General features: G+C 46.8%; 1 protein-coding gene across 1 annotated transcript in view; it reads right to left on the reverse strand.

Moving 5' to 3' along the window:
- Nucleotides 1-4,653: 4,653 nt before the first annotated feature.
- LOC120944519 (proteinase-activated receptor 1-like) overlaps nt 4,654-16,451 on the reverse strand; it is a 60,485-nt gene continuing 48,687 nt past the window's right edge. Inside the window, exons 8-10 of the mRNA XM_040358555.1 lie at nt 12,696-12,698; nt 9,577-9,600; nt 4,654-5,748 (exon numbers count right to left, since the gene is read on the reverse strand). Coding sequence (XP_040214489.1) covers nt 4,718-5,748; nt 9,577-9,600; nt 12,696-12,698 — 1,058 coding nt within the window. The 3' untranslated portion in view covers nt 4,654-4,717. The remainder of the gene's footprint in view (nt 5,749-9,576; nt 9,601-12,695; nt 12,699-16,451) is intronic.

The following is a 16,451-nucleotide window of genomic DNA, read 5'->3' on the forward strand; positions in this document are numbered from 1 at the left end:
GAGGGAAGATTCTGGATTGGTTAAGGTGATGATAACATCATCGGCGTATAAGCCCAATTTGTGTTCTATTTCCCCAATTTTGATTCCTGTTACTGACGGTGTCGATCTGATGGATTGTGCAAGGGGTTCCATCACCAGGGCAAAGATCAAAGGGGACAGTGGACAGCCTTGCCTTGTACCATTGGTAATTACAAAGGGATCCGATTTAATGCCTGAGGTCCAGACTCTGGCACTGGGGGAAGAATAAAGATTCATGATGGCTGCCAGGAACGTTCCAGCTAAGCCAAATTTGAGGAGCACTGCTTCCATGTATGCCCAGTGGACCCTGTCGAACGCCTTCTCCGCGTTCAATGATAGGAAGAGAGAAGGCGTCCGACCGTGCTCCACCCACTGTACTAGATTAATGGGACGTCTGGTGCCATCAGAAGCTTGTCTACCAGGCACAAATCCTACTTGGTCGGGATGGATTAAATGGGGGATAATCGGGGAGAGACGTTGTGCTATGATTTTGGCATATAGTTTAGTGTCCGTGTTCAGGAGTAAGATTGGGCAATAAGTAGCTGGAGAATCAGGCGCTTTGCCCGATTTTGGTAAAATAACTACTAGGGCCTCCAAAGCTTCTTTTGGAATCATGCCGGTGGTTGCGTAATGATTGAAGGTGTTACAAAGATGGGGGGCGATCAGGTCCTGGAACTGCTTGTAATATTCGTTAGAGAATCCGTCTGGGCCTGGGGCTTTATGTAAGGGCAATAATTTTATGGCTCTCATGATTTCGGCGGGGGAGAAGGACGACGACAAGGCTTCTAGTTGGGTGGGAGAGATAGAGGGAATTTTAACTAGATGAAATAGAGGCTTCAATATCTTCCTGCTTAGGTGGGTCTACCGTATCTGAGTCTTTGAGGTTATATAATTTGGTGTAAAAGGCACTAAATTTGTTTGCTATATCTAGCGGATTGCTTAAACGTTTAGCCTGGGGGTTTGTAAGGAATTGTATTTTCTTCTGAGCTAATTGTCTTTTAACTTGTTTGGCCATGAATGCTCCCGGTTTATTGGCTTAAAGGGTCACTAAAGGAAAAAAAATATTTTGCTGAAATGACTGTTTACAGGGTATAGAGACATAAACGTTAACTGATTCCTTTTAAAAATGATTACAAATAGATAAAAATCAATCATTTAATGTGCCTGCAGTTTAGTTTCACTTTTAAACTGGTTTCATGTTCCTGTGAACTAGAGAGACACACAAAACAAAAACAAACAAATCCAGGGCAGTGTTTTGTTTTTAAAATGAATCTGATTGGTTCTGTTAAGTTTTAGACACACAGTAATGACAGCATAGACCAGTGGTTCTCAACCTGTGGGTCAAATGATAATTTGCCAGGGGTCCCCACATCCTGGGCTGTCCCTGAAGCCCACACCGCTCTCCCAGCCTTTTTGACTGATCAGAACTCTCCCCAGCATTGCCATTCATCCCAATTCCCCGCTAGCACTGCCACTCATCCCATCCCCCCCCCCCCCCACCAAGGAGCAAGAGAAGTAATAAAAATAGAGAATACATGGAATATAAAGGAAAAGAGCGGGAATAAAAGAAAGAAAAAGAATAAGAAAGACGGCTGGAGAGGGATGGGAAAAAAAAATTGAATAAAGAGAGATAAAAGATAAAGAAAGGAGAACAAAGAGAAAGAGTTGTACATCCTAAAATGTACGATTGGGGTTTTAATACTGTATGAGTGGAAGGGATTCAGGGAGTGCAAAATATCCATGAGTTTGGGGGTGCAAATTACTTGTCTTGCCTTGGGTGCTGACAACCCACGCTACGAAAATAATTTTACTGTTAGGGGTCCCCACAACTTGGAAAATGTTATCAAGGGGCCACGGCACTAGAGGGTTGAGAATCACTGGCTTAGACCATCGTGAAAAGCTCCCAGTATGATGGTTATAAGGAAACGGACAACAAGGAAGTGTGGAGATCAGAGCAGTTTTACAGCAACATCAAAGCAAAAACGAGCAATGAGGACATGAAACCAATACTGCAGTAAGGTAAAGGAAGCTATTTAGCTAAAAAAAAAAAAAAATCCTTTAGTGATGCTTTAGGTGTATACTTGGAGCTTCAAGCATTTAATGTAATAGTCAAATTTGTTGTGAAGGTGTTCACTAAGCTGGCATCTAAGGGTTTTTAATTCAAGGGTCAGTTTGGGGGAAGTACATTGTTTGTTAACTCTATCAAGATCACGGATTTGTTTTAAAAGGGACTCTGTAGTGGCTAAGTGTTTTTTTTTTCCCCTGGGCTCCTAATTTTATAAATAAACCTCTTAGAGTAGCCTTGTGCGCATGCCAAAGAATAGATTGATCAGCACGTTCCTCAGCGGCGCCGTCCACTTGTCAGGCCCCATACACACGAGAGGATTTATCCGCAGATACGGTCCAGCGGACCGTATCCGCGGATAAATCCTCTCGAGGATTTCAGAGGATTTCTATGCGATGGCGTGTACACACCATCGCATTGAAATCCGCGCTGAAATCCTCTGCCGATGACGTGTTGCGCCGTCGCCGCTATTATGACGCGGCGACGGGCGCGACGCTGTCATATAAGGAATTCCACGCATGCGTCAAATCATTACGACGCGTGCGGGGAATCCCTTTAGACGGATGGATCCGGTAAGTCTGTACAGACGAGCGGATCCATCCGTTGGAATGGATTCCAGCAGATGGATTTGTTGAGCATGTCAGCAAATATCCATCTGCTGGAAATCCATCCCAGGGGAGATTTATCCGCGGATAAATATCCGACGGAGTGTACACACCATAGAATCTATCCGCAGAAACCCATTTGATGGGATTTATCTGCGGATAGATTCTATGGTGTGTATGGGGCCTTAGAACACAACGGCACAGCAGGGGATTTCGCTGTACTAACATTGCATGGTTAGTGTAACGGAATCCCACACTCTGCTTGAGTGCTTCCGTCATATAACGCTTCCTCCAGTCTCAATATAAATATCAGATATTATAGCCGCATATTACAACCAAGCACTAGGTAGGACTCCTTTGGCTGCAAAGCTGGAACTGTTTATTTGAACAAGAATACAGGCTTTTATACACTTTAGAAGGAGGTTTCCCCCATTCTGATCATATTACTCTAAAAATACAAACTGTAACCAGAAACATAAATTAACATGAGCTAATTAACTAGTCATTTTACCAGCCTAGGTGACTCGGGGGTTTAATGTTTTAGGTCGGATTTGTCATCTCCTAGCTCACAAATTACAATACACATTATCATAAGTATAAACACAGGATACCTTCACACAATAGCAGGACACCACCAGTAGCAGACTATCCGTCTTCTACATTGTACATTGTACAGAGGCCAATGTGATCAGCTCTTTCAATTAACATGTACAGAATCAAATAAACCAGGAATAGTCTTTGTATATTTCCTGGGAGATATTGTGGATAAATACTACTTCCATTTGCTTGGTCACCCTGTGCCCCTAATAGACACAGGGTTAATTAAAGTGGAGGTCAACACAAAAAGTGAACCTCCAGTTTTGGGAACCCTCCCCCCCCTCCGGCGTCACATTTGGCACCTTTCAGGGGGAGGTGGTGCAGATACCTTAATAATACAGGTATTTTTACCCACTTCCGGGAATAGACTCCCGCGGGGGTCACATGTCCACCCCCCCCACTGTCTTCTGGGAAACACACTGGTCCCAGGAGACAGACGGGGACCAGTGAGGACGGGCCGCGCCGCTCGCGCATGCACAGTAGGGAACCGGGCAATGAAGCCGCAACGCTTCACTTCCTGATTCCCTCACCGAGCATGGCGGCGGGGGCAGCCAAGAGACGAGCGATTGCTCGGCTTTGGCTGCCGACATTGCGGGCATGCTGGACAGGTAAGTGTCCATTTTTTAAAAGTCAGCAGCTGCAGTATTTGTAGCTGCTGACTTTAAAAAAAAAAATTTGAGTGGACCTCCACTTTAGGACATAAAAGGGCATAGAGAGCTGAAACAAAGGTTTCCCTTAACAAGCCAGGGCCCATAAGCAGTAGGCAAAAGACTAGCATCCAGTCCCCTCCAAAAGCCTCTATTCCGGGTGAGTCTATCACAGTTAGTACAGCAGCTTCTCCAGAGCTGTCAGGTTTTTTTCTCTAGTGTGTACCAGGCTTAAAGTGGAGTTTCACCCTAAAACAATTATCTAACATTACATCCAGCATACTAACAACATGTACAGTATGCAGGTATTTTTTTTTTTCACCGTACATACCGGTATATTGTTATTTTCCCCCCGGCTTCCGGGTTCTGATTCCCGCGGGACTGGGCGTTCTTATCCCTGGGTTCGATGATTGACGTCTGGTGAAAAACTTCCCATTGCGCACAAGGCGCGTCACCAGTTTTCCGTAAATAGCCGACCTATATGGCGTCTGCCGTGTAGAGCTGACTTGCGCAGGCGCCATAAAGAGCCGACTCGCAGGTCGGCTATTTACGGAAAACTGGTGACGCGCCTTGTGCGCCATGGGAAGTTTTTCACCAGACGTCAATCATCTAACCCAGGGGTAGGAACGCCCAGTCCCGCGGGAATCAGAACCCGGAAGCCGGGGGGAAAACAACAATATACCGGTATGTACAGCGAAAAAAAAAAAAAAAATACCTGCATACTGTACATGTTGTTAGTGTGCTGGATGTAATGTTAGATAATTGTTTTAGGGTGAACCTCCACTTTAAGACAAAGTCTCCTTTGTCGTTGATTTTGTGTAACTACCATTCTGTCTATGATCAGCCTTATATTTGCCACAACACACCAATCTGTACACAAGCTTCTTATACTTTGAAGATCCAAAGTAATAGATAACAGGGTCAAGACAACAGCTGATGGTGCTGCAACTAACAGATAGCATGTAGACAAAATACACAAAGTTGCCAAATGGCTTATCGAAATTGAGATAATAAGTTAAAAAGATAATATTGGTCGGGCCGAAACAGATGATATATTCAAAAAGAACAATGACGCAAAGGAACACTGATCTGGATTTTTTAAAGTTGCTTTCAACTGTGGACGAGCTTAAACTGCGGATGGTCACGACGTAACAGAAGGTCGTAATGATAAAAGGCAGCAAAAAGAAAATGGAAATATAAGCAGTGAAATAATAAAAGTAAAAACTTTCAATGTGTGTCATGTTCAGCAGGTCATAACAAGTTGTAACGTTCAGGTGGTCAACGTGAAAAGTTAGCTTTCTTAAGAGAAGCGGCACATTGCCGGCGATGGAAACCAACCAGATAAAAAAACAGGTTATCCAGGCTCTTTTCACCGTGCGCCATAAAAGGGACGGTATGGGGTAGACGACCGCCAGGAACCGGTCCACACTGATACCAGTCATGAGCAGGATGGAGCAGTACATGTTGCAGTAAAACGCGGCAGTCACAAAGCAGCACATTCCTTCTCCGAAGACCCAATTGTTTCCTGAAATCCGGTAAACAATGTTGAAAGGAAGCAAGATCACGAAGAGGACATCGGAGACGGCCAAGTTCAACATGAAGACCACTGATGGAGTCTTCACACGAATTCTGAACATGAATATGATGATCGCTATTACATTGCAAGGCAGTGATAGGAGGAACACCACTGTGTAGATGGAAGGTATAAATATAGTCGACCACCGACTGTTGAGATAAGCTAAAACTTCTGAACCGTTATTTTCAGTTTTTGGATCTAAAGAAAACAACAAACAATTAGGAAAATTAACTACAAAGGCTGAACAAGGGGAATAGTACTATAATGAAAACTCGAACAGGACAAAGCATTATTAACCACTTCCATACAGGGCATTTTCACCCCCTTCCTGCCCAGACCAATTTTTAGTTTTCAGCGCTGTTGCACTTTGAATGACAATTGCACGGTCATGCAACACTGGCCCAGATTCAGAGAGCAATTGCGCCTGCGTAACCATAGTTACGCAGCGCAATTGCTTAGTTTCCCAGGCGTAACGAGTTCTCCTGATTCAGAGAGCTTGTTACGCCGACTGCAGCCTAAAATCTGCGTGGCATAAGGCTCTTATGCCACGCATATCTTAGGCTGCATTCTAGCGATGACCGCTAGGGGGCGCTCCCATTGTGCTCAGTGTATAGTATGCAAATTGCATACTAACACCGATTCACAACGTTGCGCGAGCCCTGCGTACGCAAATTACGTATTTTGCGTACGTCGGGTTTCGCGTAAGGTTGCACATCCTAATAGCAGGCGCAGCCAATGCTATAGGATACCCGTCGTTCCCGCGTCGCGGCGTTCGAAATTTACGTGATTTGCGTAAGTCCAGCGCCATTCATGTTCACTTTGAAGCAAATGACGTCCTTGCGACGTCATTTGCCGCAATGCACGTCGGGAAAGTTTCCCGACGGAGCATGCGCTCTACGCTCGGCGCGGGAGCGCGCCTAATTTAAATGATTCCCGCCCCCTATGGGATCATTTACATTAGGCGCCCTTACGCAGGGCAAGTTTACACAGCGCCCCCGCAATTTACGGAGCTACTGCTCCGTGAATCGCGGGTAGTGCAGTAAATTTGCGGGGGCGCAGGGCAAAAACGCTGCCCTGTGCCTCCGTAAGAAAGGGGCAAATTCTACCTGAATCTGGGCCACTGTACCCAAATGAAATCTTTATTTTTTTTCCCCCCTTTTGGTGGTATTTGATCACCTCTGCGGTTTTTGGTTTTTGTGCTATAAACAAAAGAAGAGATGCAATTTTTAACCACTTAAGACCCGGACCAAAATGCAGCTAAAGGACCAGGCCCCTTTTTGCGATTCGGCACTGCGTCGCTTTAACTGACAATTGCGCGGTCGTATGACGTGACTCCCAAACAAAATTGGCGTCCTTTTTTCCCCACAAATAGAGCTTTCTTTTGGTGGTATTTGATCACCTCTGCGGTTTTATAAACAAAAATAGAGCGACAATTTTGAAAAAAATGCAATATTTTTTACTTGTTGCTATAATAAATATCCCCCAAAAATATATAAAAACAAATTTTTTCCTCAGTTTAGGCCGATACGTATTCTTCTACCTATTTTTGGTAAAAAAAATCACAATAAGCGTTTATCGATTGGTTTGCGCAAAATTTATAGCGTTTACAAAATAGGGGATAGTTTTATTATTATTTTTTTTTTTACTACTAATGGCGGCGATCAGCAATTTTTTTCGTGACTGCGACATTATGGCGGACACTTCGGACAATTTTGACACATTTTTGGGACCATTGTCATTTTCACAGCAAAAAATGCATTTAAATTGCATTGTTTATTGTGAAAATTACAGTTGCAGTTTGGGAGTTTTTTGCGCTATAAACAAAAATAGAGCGACCATTTTGAAAAAAATGCAATATTTTTTACTTGTTGCTATAATAAATATCCCCCAAAAATATATAAAAAAAACATTTCCTCAGTTTAGGCCGATACTTATTCTTCTACCTATTTTTGGTAAAAAAAATTGCAATAAACGTTTATCGATTGGTTTGCGCAAAATTTAAAGCGTTTACAAAATAGGGGATAGTTTTATTGCATTTGTATTAATTTTTTTTTTTTTTTTACTACTAATGGCTGCGATTAGCAATTTTTTTACTGACTGCGACATTACGGCAGACACATCGGACAATTTTGACACCTTTTTGGGACCATTGTCATTTTCACAGCAAAAAATGCATTGTTTACTGTGAAAATGACAATTGCAGTTTGGGAATTAACCACACGGGGGCGCTGAAGGGGTTAAGTGTGACCTCATCTGTGTTTCTAACTGTAGGGGGGTGTGGCTGTAGGTCTGACATCATTGATTGTGATTCCCTATATAAGGGAACACACGATCGATGACAGCGCCACAGTGAAGAACGGAGAAGTTGTGCTTACACACAGTTCTCCCCGTTCTTCAGCTCCAGGGATCCGACTTCTGAGGTGACTTCCATGGAAATCAATGGGTACAAGTTGCCTAGAAGTCGGATAGAAGTAGTACAGGAACCTTTTCTGAAGTCGGAGCAACTTCAGTAGTGTGCATTAAGACGGCTCCATGCACTTCAATTGCTTTTCCCAACAGCGCGACTTGGGGCGACTTCAATTCGGATCCCAGTCGCCCCTGTGTGAATGGGCTCTTAAAGGGGTTGTAAAGGTAAAAAAAAATTCACCTTAATGTATTCTTTATATTAATGTGAAAAAACATCCAACAATACTGGCCTCCCCCCCTTTACTTACCTGACCCCTCAAAAGTCCTGCGCCGTGAACGCGCTGGCATCTTGGCCGGCTTCTTGGCTCATTCATTGGTTGATTGAAGCAGCGCAGCCATTGGCTCGCTCTGCTGTCAATCACAACCAATGACGCGGTGCACCGGGGGCGGGGCCGAGTGATACAGTCGGCGGCTATGGCCGTTGGTTATATCACGGGAGACGCCCGCAAAGGACTCCACACCATAAAAGCTCGCTCACGTGAATGTGTGGAGTTCTTACGGGGAGGACCAGAGACAGCCGCCGAGGGACCCCAGAAGCAGGGGCGGACTGACAACTCATGGGGCCCCTGGGCAATAGGAGATTATGGGGCCCCCCGGGCAATAGGAGATTATGGGGCCCCCCGGGCACTAGGAGATTATGGGGCCCCTGGGCAATAGGAGATTATGGGGCCCCCGGGCAATAGGAGATTATGGGGCCCCCGGGCAATAGGAGATTATGGGGCCCCCCGGGCAATAGGAGATTATGGGGCCCCCCGGGCACTAGGAGATTATGGGGCCCCTGGGCAATAGGAGATTATGGGGCCCCCGGGCAATAGGAGATTATGGGGCCCCCGGGCAATAGGAGATTATGGGGCCCCCAGGCAATAGGAGATTATGGGGCCCCCCGGGCAATAGGAGATTATGGGGCCTCCGGCAATAGGAAATTATGGGGCCCCCGGGCAATAGGAAATAATGGGGCCCCCAGGCAATAGGAGATTGTGGGGCCCCCGAGCAATAGGAGATTATGGGGCCCCCAGGCAATAGATTATGGGGCCACACAGAACACACACACACACACAGACAGTATACTGTATACGCGACGAAATAGCAGCTTTAACTATATGCCGGGAAAAGCCGACTAGCGACGACGTAAGAGAATGCGACGGCCGCGCGTACCTTCGTGGATCGACGGAAAAAGCTAATTAGCATACCCGACGCGGAACACGATGGGAACTCCACCCAGCGGGCGCCAAAGTATTGCACCTACGATCCGAAGGCGTACGAAGCCGCACGCCTGTCGGTTCGAAGCCAGAAGCCGTCGTATCTTGGTTGGAGGATTGGTTTGCGCACCGACGTTCGTCTTCTTTCGGCAACTCATGACGCGCAGTATGCGATGGTCGGAAGCCTGTCAATCAATTAGGAACGCCCAGTCCCGCAGAAGACATACCCGGAAGCGGCGGTGAAAATACGGTATGTACGGGGATAAAATAAAAAAACAAACAGCCGATTATCATTCTGACAACTCGGCTGAATGTAATGTTACATTTTTTTTTTGGGGGGGTGAACCCCCGCTTTAAGCATCATCAATTTTAAAAAGCTACAAATTCAAAGTTATATACTCACAGGCTGAATATTCATCTGATTCATCTGAAATAGATAAAAAAAATGAAAGCACAGCGAACAGATATGAGAAAATGTGTTGAAGATGCTGAAATATTTATCTTTATGAATTTCTTAAAAACCAATGGTCATATTTCGTTTTTAATAAGATAGTTTTCTACCTTAGACCCTTAACATTGTAGATCATTTCAGGAGTTCTACTGATGATAATTTGGCGTATACTGTATATAGATTTAGTGGCGTATCCTCAGTGGGTGCAATGTGTGCCATGCAAACAGGCCCCAAGGGGGATGGGGCCCACTGTGCCCTCACACTCTGCACACATTGAGGATTCCTGTCAGCAGAGGTTGCCTACGTTGTGGGCCCCTGCCGACACTTCATGGCTCCCAGCGGCTCCAGCCCTGTAAGGCAGGGATGGACTTGCCATTGGGATTACAGGGAGTTTCCCGGTGGGCCGATGGCTCAGTGGGCCAGCTTCAGTGACAGCGGACCGCCGTCCCCCTCCGCTCCTCTGTCTCTCCCTTCCCGCAGCGCTCACCTTGGGGGAACAAAGAAGCAGGGGGAGGACCAGAGGAGCAGGGGGGACGAGAGAGGAGCATGGGGGAGGGGACAGACAGCTGACTCAACAGATATGGCCTGGGAGTTCCTCACTTCTGTCTAATCTTGTCCCATAAGGGGGGGGGGGGCACCGAACTGATTCTTTGCCCCAGGTGAAATAATATCTAGCTTCCCCACTGGTACTGCCTATAAGAGTACCAGTACCAGCCGTTATACTCTAATGAAGTAGAACGGCTAGTGGCTAGTGAAGGGGGAGAGGGGGCTTGGGTGGCCGGGGGGGGGGTTGCCCGGCCGCCATGGGAGAGACCTGTGAAGGTGGGCCAGTCTGGATGAATTCCAGGGCCAAATGTCTGTCCCAGTCCAGCCCTGCTGTAAGGTAAGGGGACTTTGACATAGGAGGGGGTCTGTAATCGAAGGGGGGAATCCTGATCTAAAGGGGACTCTGATTTAAGGTGGGATTTATAATCTAAGGTGAGACTCCTAATCTAAGAGGTAGACACTGATCTTAAGGGGATCTCTAATCTGGGAGGGTCTCCTGAGGCAAGAGGGAGAGATTAATCTAAGGAGGTCCCTAATCTAAGGGAACCCTGATCCATGGCAGAGACATTGATCTTGTTGGGTCTCTAATCTAAGGGGGACTCCTAATCCAAGAGGGAATCGCTGAGCTATGGGGGCTTTGATCCAAGGGAGTTCTCTAATCCAAAGGGGGGACTCCTGATCCAAGAGGAAATCCCGGAGGTATGGGGGGCTCCAGATCCAGGTTGGAGACACTGATCTAGGGGGCATCTCTAATCTAAGGGGGGAGAGGCTCCTGATCCATGGCAGAGATCCTGATCTAAGGAGACTCTGATCTCAGGGGAGTCTCTAATCTAAATGGGGACTCCTGATCCAAGGGATAAACACTGATCTAAAGGGCATAATTAGGCAAATTAGGCGGTCGCGGCTGCCTAACTTGCCCAATGCATTACCCCAGTTTTGAGGGACAGGGAACTTTAACGTTGCTGTGCTCAGGCAGCGTTAAAAGCCCTGACTCAAGAGTGGGGCCGCCAGCTTCCCTAACAATCAGTGAATATCGGTGACACCCCCATTGCCCTCAGTCAATGACGTCACAATGGGGCGGGTTCAGCAGGTGACATCTCCGGGTGGCCCCCACCCCTAAGGTATTAAAGAGCAGGATCTGGGGGCCTCCTTGTTAAAGGGGACTTCCAGATTCCGATAAGCCCCCTGCTGCGGGCACAACCACTCTCCACAACCACCGGCCAGGGTTATGGGGAAGAGGCTCTTGTCCTTGAATTATTTTTCCCATCATGGGTGTGAGTGGGGCCCCATGTCAGGTCTTGCCTAAGGCCTCACAAAGCCTAGAGCCGCCTCTGCTAAAGGGGGTCGTTAATTCAAGGGGATACTTCTGATCCAAGTGAGAGATGCTAAACTAACAGGGGGGTCTAATCTAAGGGGGACTCCAAATCTATGTGGGGAGATGCTGATCTAAGAAGAACACTGACCTAAGGGGGGGGGGTCTCTAATCTAAGTGAAGACTCCTGATCTAAGTGGGAGATTCTGATCTAAATAGAGCCTCTGATCTAAGAGGTACTCCAAATCCATGGAGGAGATGCTGATCTAGGTGGGAATACTGACCTTGGGGGGGTCTCTAATGTCATTCCCTGGCCAACACCTTAGTCCAATAAGCATACGCTGACCTGGGATGATACCTGACCAGAGATGCAGTAGGCAGGGCCGATCCTAGGGTCACAGGCGCCTGGGTGCAGAAATATTTCTGGCGCCCCCCACATGGGCGTCGTAATTTTACCAACTCCTCCCCTTTACAAATGTTTCTATGGCAATGACTTCTGGGATCCTTACATGGTCTCTTCACAATAAACAAAATACAGGAAGAGAAGCAGAGTACTTTATTGGGATCTGGAGGCGGGCTTCTGATGGACACAGAGGGCGGGGCCTCTAGTAATTTGAGGGGCCCTCTGCAGCTTTGCGGGGCCCTAAGCGGCTTGCATAGTGAGCCTATAGGGCGGTTAGGCCCTGCGTACACACGATCATTTTTCGGCATGTAGAAAAAACGTCATTTTTCCAACTTCATCATTAAAACGACGTTGCCCACACACCATCGTTTTAAGAAAATGCTCTAGCAAAGCGCGGTGACGTACAACGGCACTATAAAGGGGAAGTTCCATGCGGATGGCGCCACCCTTTGGTGATTCCGTGTTAGTAAAAGTCGATTCGCGCTTTTCTGTCTGTTACAGCGTGATGAATGTGCTTACTCCATTACAAACGGTAGTTTTACCAGTTTTACTACCGTCTCATAACTTGCTTCTGAGCATGCGCGGGTTTTTAACGTTGTTTTAGCCCACACACGATCATTTTTTACAACCCCGAAAAACGATATTTTTGTCGTTTTTCAGAAGCCGAAAAATGATGTGAAGCCCACACACCATCATTTTAAATGACATTTTTTTTTTTAAACAACGTTTCCTTCATGCAGAAAAATGATGGTGTGTACGCGGCATCAGATCCATCTTAAAAAGGTACAAATTCGGAAGCAATATACTCACAGTCTGAATATTCATCCGATGCATCAGAGAAAGATAAAAAATAAATAAAATTAATGCACAGTAAACAGACATGAGGAAATATGTTGATGATACTAAAACATTTATCTATATGACTTTATTAACCCCTTGACTTCTGGAAATTTTTACCCCCTTCATGACCAGACTAATGGACATTGAACAGGCTGCATTGAGTGGCACTAAACAGGCTGAGCTGATGGGCACTGAACACTGCATTGATGGGCACTGAACAGGCTGAGCTGATGGGCACTGAACACTGCATTGATGGGCACTGAACAGGCTGAGCTGATGGGCACTGAACAGGCTGCATCGATGGGCACTGAACAGGATGAGCTGCTGAGCATTAAACCGGCTGCATTGATGGGCACTGTACAGGCTAAGCTGCTGGGCACTGAACAGGCTGCATTGATGGGCACTGAACAGGCTGAGCTGCTGGGCTCTGAACAGGCTACATTGATGGGCACTGAACAGGCTGAGCTGCTGGGTACAGAACAGGCTGTGCTGCACACTAAACAGGCTGAGCTGATGGGCACTGAACGACTGCATTGATGGGCACTACCGTCAGTGTAGGTAGGTCAGTGTATATACAGTGATGAAAATAAGTATTTAAACACCCTGCTATTTTGCAAGTTCTCCCACTTGGAAATCATGGAGGGGTCTGAAATTGTTATCGTAGGTGCATGTCCACTGTGAGAGACAATCATAAAAAAAATCCAGAAATCACAATGTATGATTTTTTTAACTATTTATTTGTATGATACAGCTGCAAATAAGTATTTGAACACCTGAGAAAATCAATGTTAATATTTGGTACAGTAGCCTTTGTTTGCAATTACAGAGGTCAAACGTTTCTTGTAGTTTTTCACCAGGTTTGCACACACTGGAGGAGGAATTTTGGCTCACTCCTCCACAAAGATCTTCTCTAGATCAGTCAGGTTTCTGGGCTGTCGCTGAGAAACACGGAGTTTGAGCTCCCTCCAAAGATTCTCTATTGGGTTTAGGTCTGGAGACTGGCTAGGCCACGCCAGAACCTTGATATGCTTCTTACAGAGCCACTCCTTGGTTATCCTGGCTGTGTGCTTCGGGTCATTGTCATGTTGGAAGACCCAGCCTCGACCCATCTTCAAAGCTCTAACTGAGGGAAGGAGGTTGTTGCCCAAAATCTCGCAAAACATGGCCCCGGTCATCCTCTCCTTAATACAGTGCAGTCGCCCTGTCCCATGTGCAGAAAAACACCCCCAAAGCATGATGCTACCACCCCCATGCTTCACAGTAGGGATGGTGTTCTTGGGATGGTACTCATCATTCTTCTTCCTCCAAACACGGTTAGTGGAATTATGACCAAAAAGTTCTATTTTGGTCTCATCTGACCACATGACTTTCTCCCATGACTCCTCTGGATCATCCAAATGGTCATTGGCAAACTTAAGACGGGCCTTGACATGTGCTGGTTTAAGCAGGGGAACCTTCAGTGCCATGCATGACTTCAAACCATGACGTCTTAGTGTATTACCAACAGTAACCTTGGAAACGGTGGTCCCAGCTCTTTTAAGGTCATTGACCAGCTCCTCCCGTGTAGTCCTGGGCTGATTTCTCACCTTTCTTAGGATCATTGAGACCCCACGAGGTGAGATTTTGCATGGAGCCCCAGTCCGAGGGAGATTGACAGTCATGTTTAGCTTCTTCCATTTTCTAATGATTGCTCCAACAGTGGACCTTTTTTCACCAAGCTGCTTGGCAATTTCCCCGTAGCCCTTTCCAGCCTTGTGGAGGTGTACAATTTTGTCTCTAGTGTCTTTGGACAGCTCTTTGGTCTTGGCCATGTTAGTAGTTGGATTCTTACTGATTGTATGGGGTGGACAGGTGTCTTTATGCAGCTAATGACCTCAAACAGGTGCATCTAATTTAGGATAATAAATGGAGTGGAGGTGGACATTTTAAAGGCAGACTAACAGGTCTTTGAGGGTCAGAATTCTAGCTGATAGACAGGTGTTCAAATACTTATTTGCAGCTGTATCATACAAATAAATAGTTAAAAAATCATAAATTGTGATTTCTGGAATTTTTTTTTTTTGATTATGTCTCTCACAGTGGACATGCACCTACGATGACAATTTCAGACCCCTCCATGATTTCCAAGTGGGAGAACTTGCAAAATAGCAGGGTGTTCAAATACTTATTTTCCTCACTGTAGGTCAGATCACTACCGTCAGTGTATGTCAGGTAGGTCAGTGTAGGTAGGTCAGTGTATATAGGTCAGGTCACTACCATCAGTGGGGTAGATTCAGGAACGAATTACGCTGGCGTATCCAAAGATACGCCGCGTAATTCAAAAGCTGCGCTGGCGTATCTATTTTCTGTATTCAGAAAGCTAGATACGCCGACTGTAGCCTTAGGCCCCGTACAGACGACCGAACATGTCTGCTGAAACTGATCCGCGGACCAGTTTCAGCAGACATGTTCGGTCGTCTGTACAGCCGAGCGGACAGGATTCCAGCGTACATTTGCCCGCCGGGCCTTTTTCCAGCAGGCAAATATTTCTAGATATATATATATATATCTAGAATATGTTTAGAAACATGCCCGCTGGAATCCTGTCCGTCGGACATGTTCGGTCGTCTGTACAGACCTACCGTACATGTCCGAGCGGCCGCCATCCCTCGCATGCGTCGAATGACTTTGACGCATGCGTGGAAGCATTGAACTGCCAGGGCCGCACACGTCGCCGCGTCATCGTCGCAGCGACGGCGCGGCCTCGTCGCCGCGTATCGAGTACGCGCGGATTTCTGTATGATGGTGTGTACAGCCATCATACAAAAATCTCCGGGCAGACATGTACGATGAAAACGGTCCGGCGGACCGTTTTCATCGTACATGTTTGCCCGTCTGTACGAGGCCTAAGATACGACTGGCATAAGTCTCTTATGCCGTCGTATCTTGGGGTGCATTCTGACGCTGGCCGCTAGGTGGCGCTCCCGTAGTTGTCAGCGTAGAGTATGCAAATTGCATACTTACGCCGATTCACAAACGTACGTGCGCCCGGCGGTAGTTTTTTACGTCGTTTGCGTAAGTCGGTTTCGTCGTAAGGCTGCTCCTGCTATTAGGAGGCGCAGCCAATGGTAAGTATGGACGTCGTTCCCACGTCGCGATTTAAAAATTTTACGTTGTTTGCGTAAGTCGTCCGTGAATGGCGCTGGACGCCATTTACGTTCACGTCGAAGCCAATGACGTCCTTGCGACGTCATTTACCGCAATGCACGTCAGGAAATTTTAGGGACGGCGCATGCGCAGTATGTTCGGCTTGGGAACGCGCCTAACTTAAATGATCCACGCCCCCCACGGGATCATTTGAATTACGCGTGCTTACGCCGGCCCCTTTTACGCTACGCCGCCGCAACTTTACAGGCAAGTGCTTTGCGAATCAAGCACTTGCCCGTAAAACTTGCGGCGGCGTAACGTAAATGTCATACGTTACGCCGCCGCAGTTTTGCGCGCCCCTACCTGAATCCACCCCAGTGTAGGTAGGTCAGTGTAGGTAGGTCAGCTAGGTCAGCGTATATAGGTCAGGTCACTACCGTCAATGTAGGTAGGTCAGTGTAGGTAGGTTAGTTAGGTCAGTGTATGTAGGTCACGACCGTCAGTCAATGTAGGTCACGTGCCAGCCCAAAAAAGCCCACGCGCGTCACATAACACCACCCCAACCCCCCCCCCCCCGCTTTCTGCCCTTGGACTTCGGGC

Source organism: Rana temporaria, chromosome 1, assembly GCF_905171775.1.
Source record: "Rana temporaria chromosome 1, aRanTem1.1, whole genome shotgun sequence".
NCBI classification, from domain to species: Eukaryota; Metazoa; Chordata; class Amphibia; order Anura; family Ranidae; genus Rana; species Rana temporaria.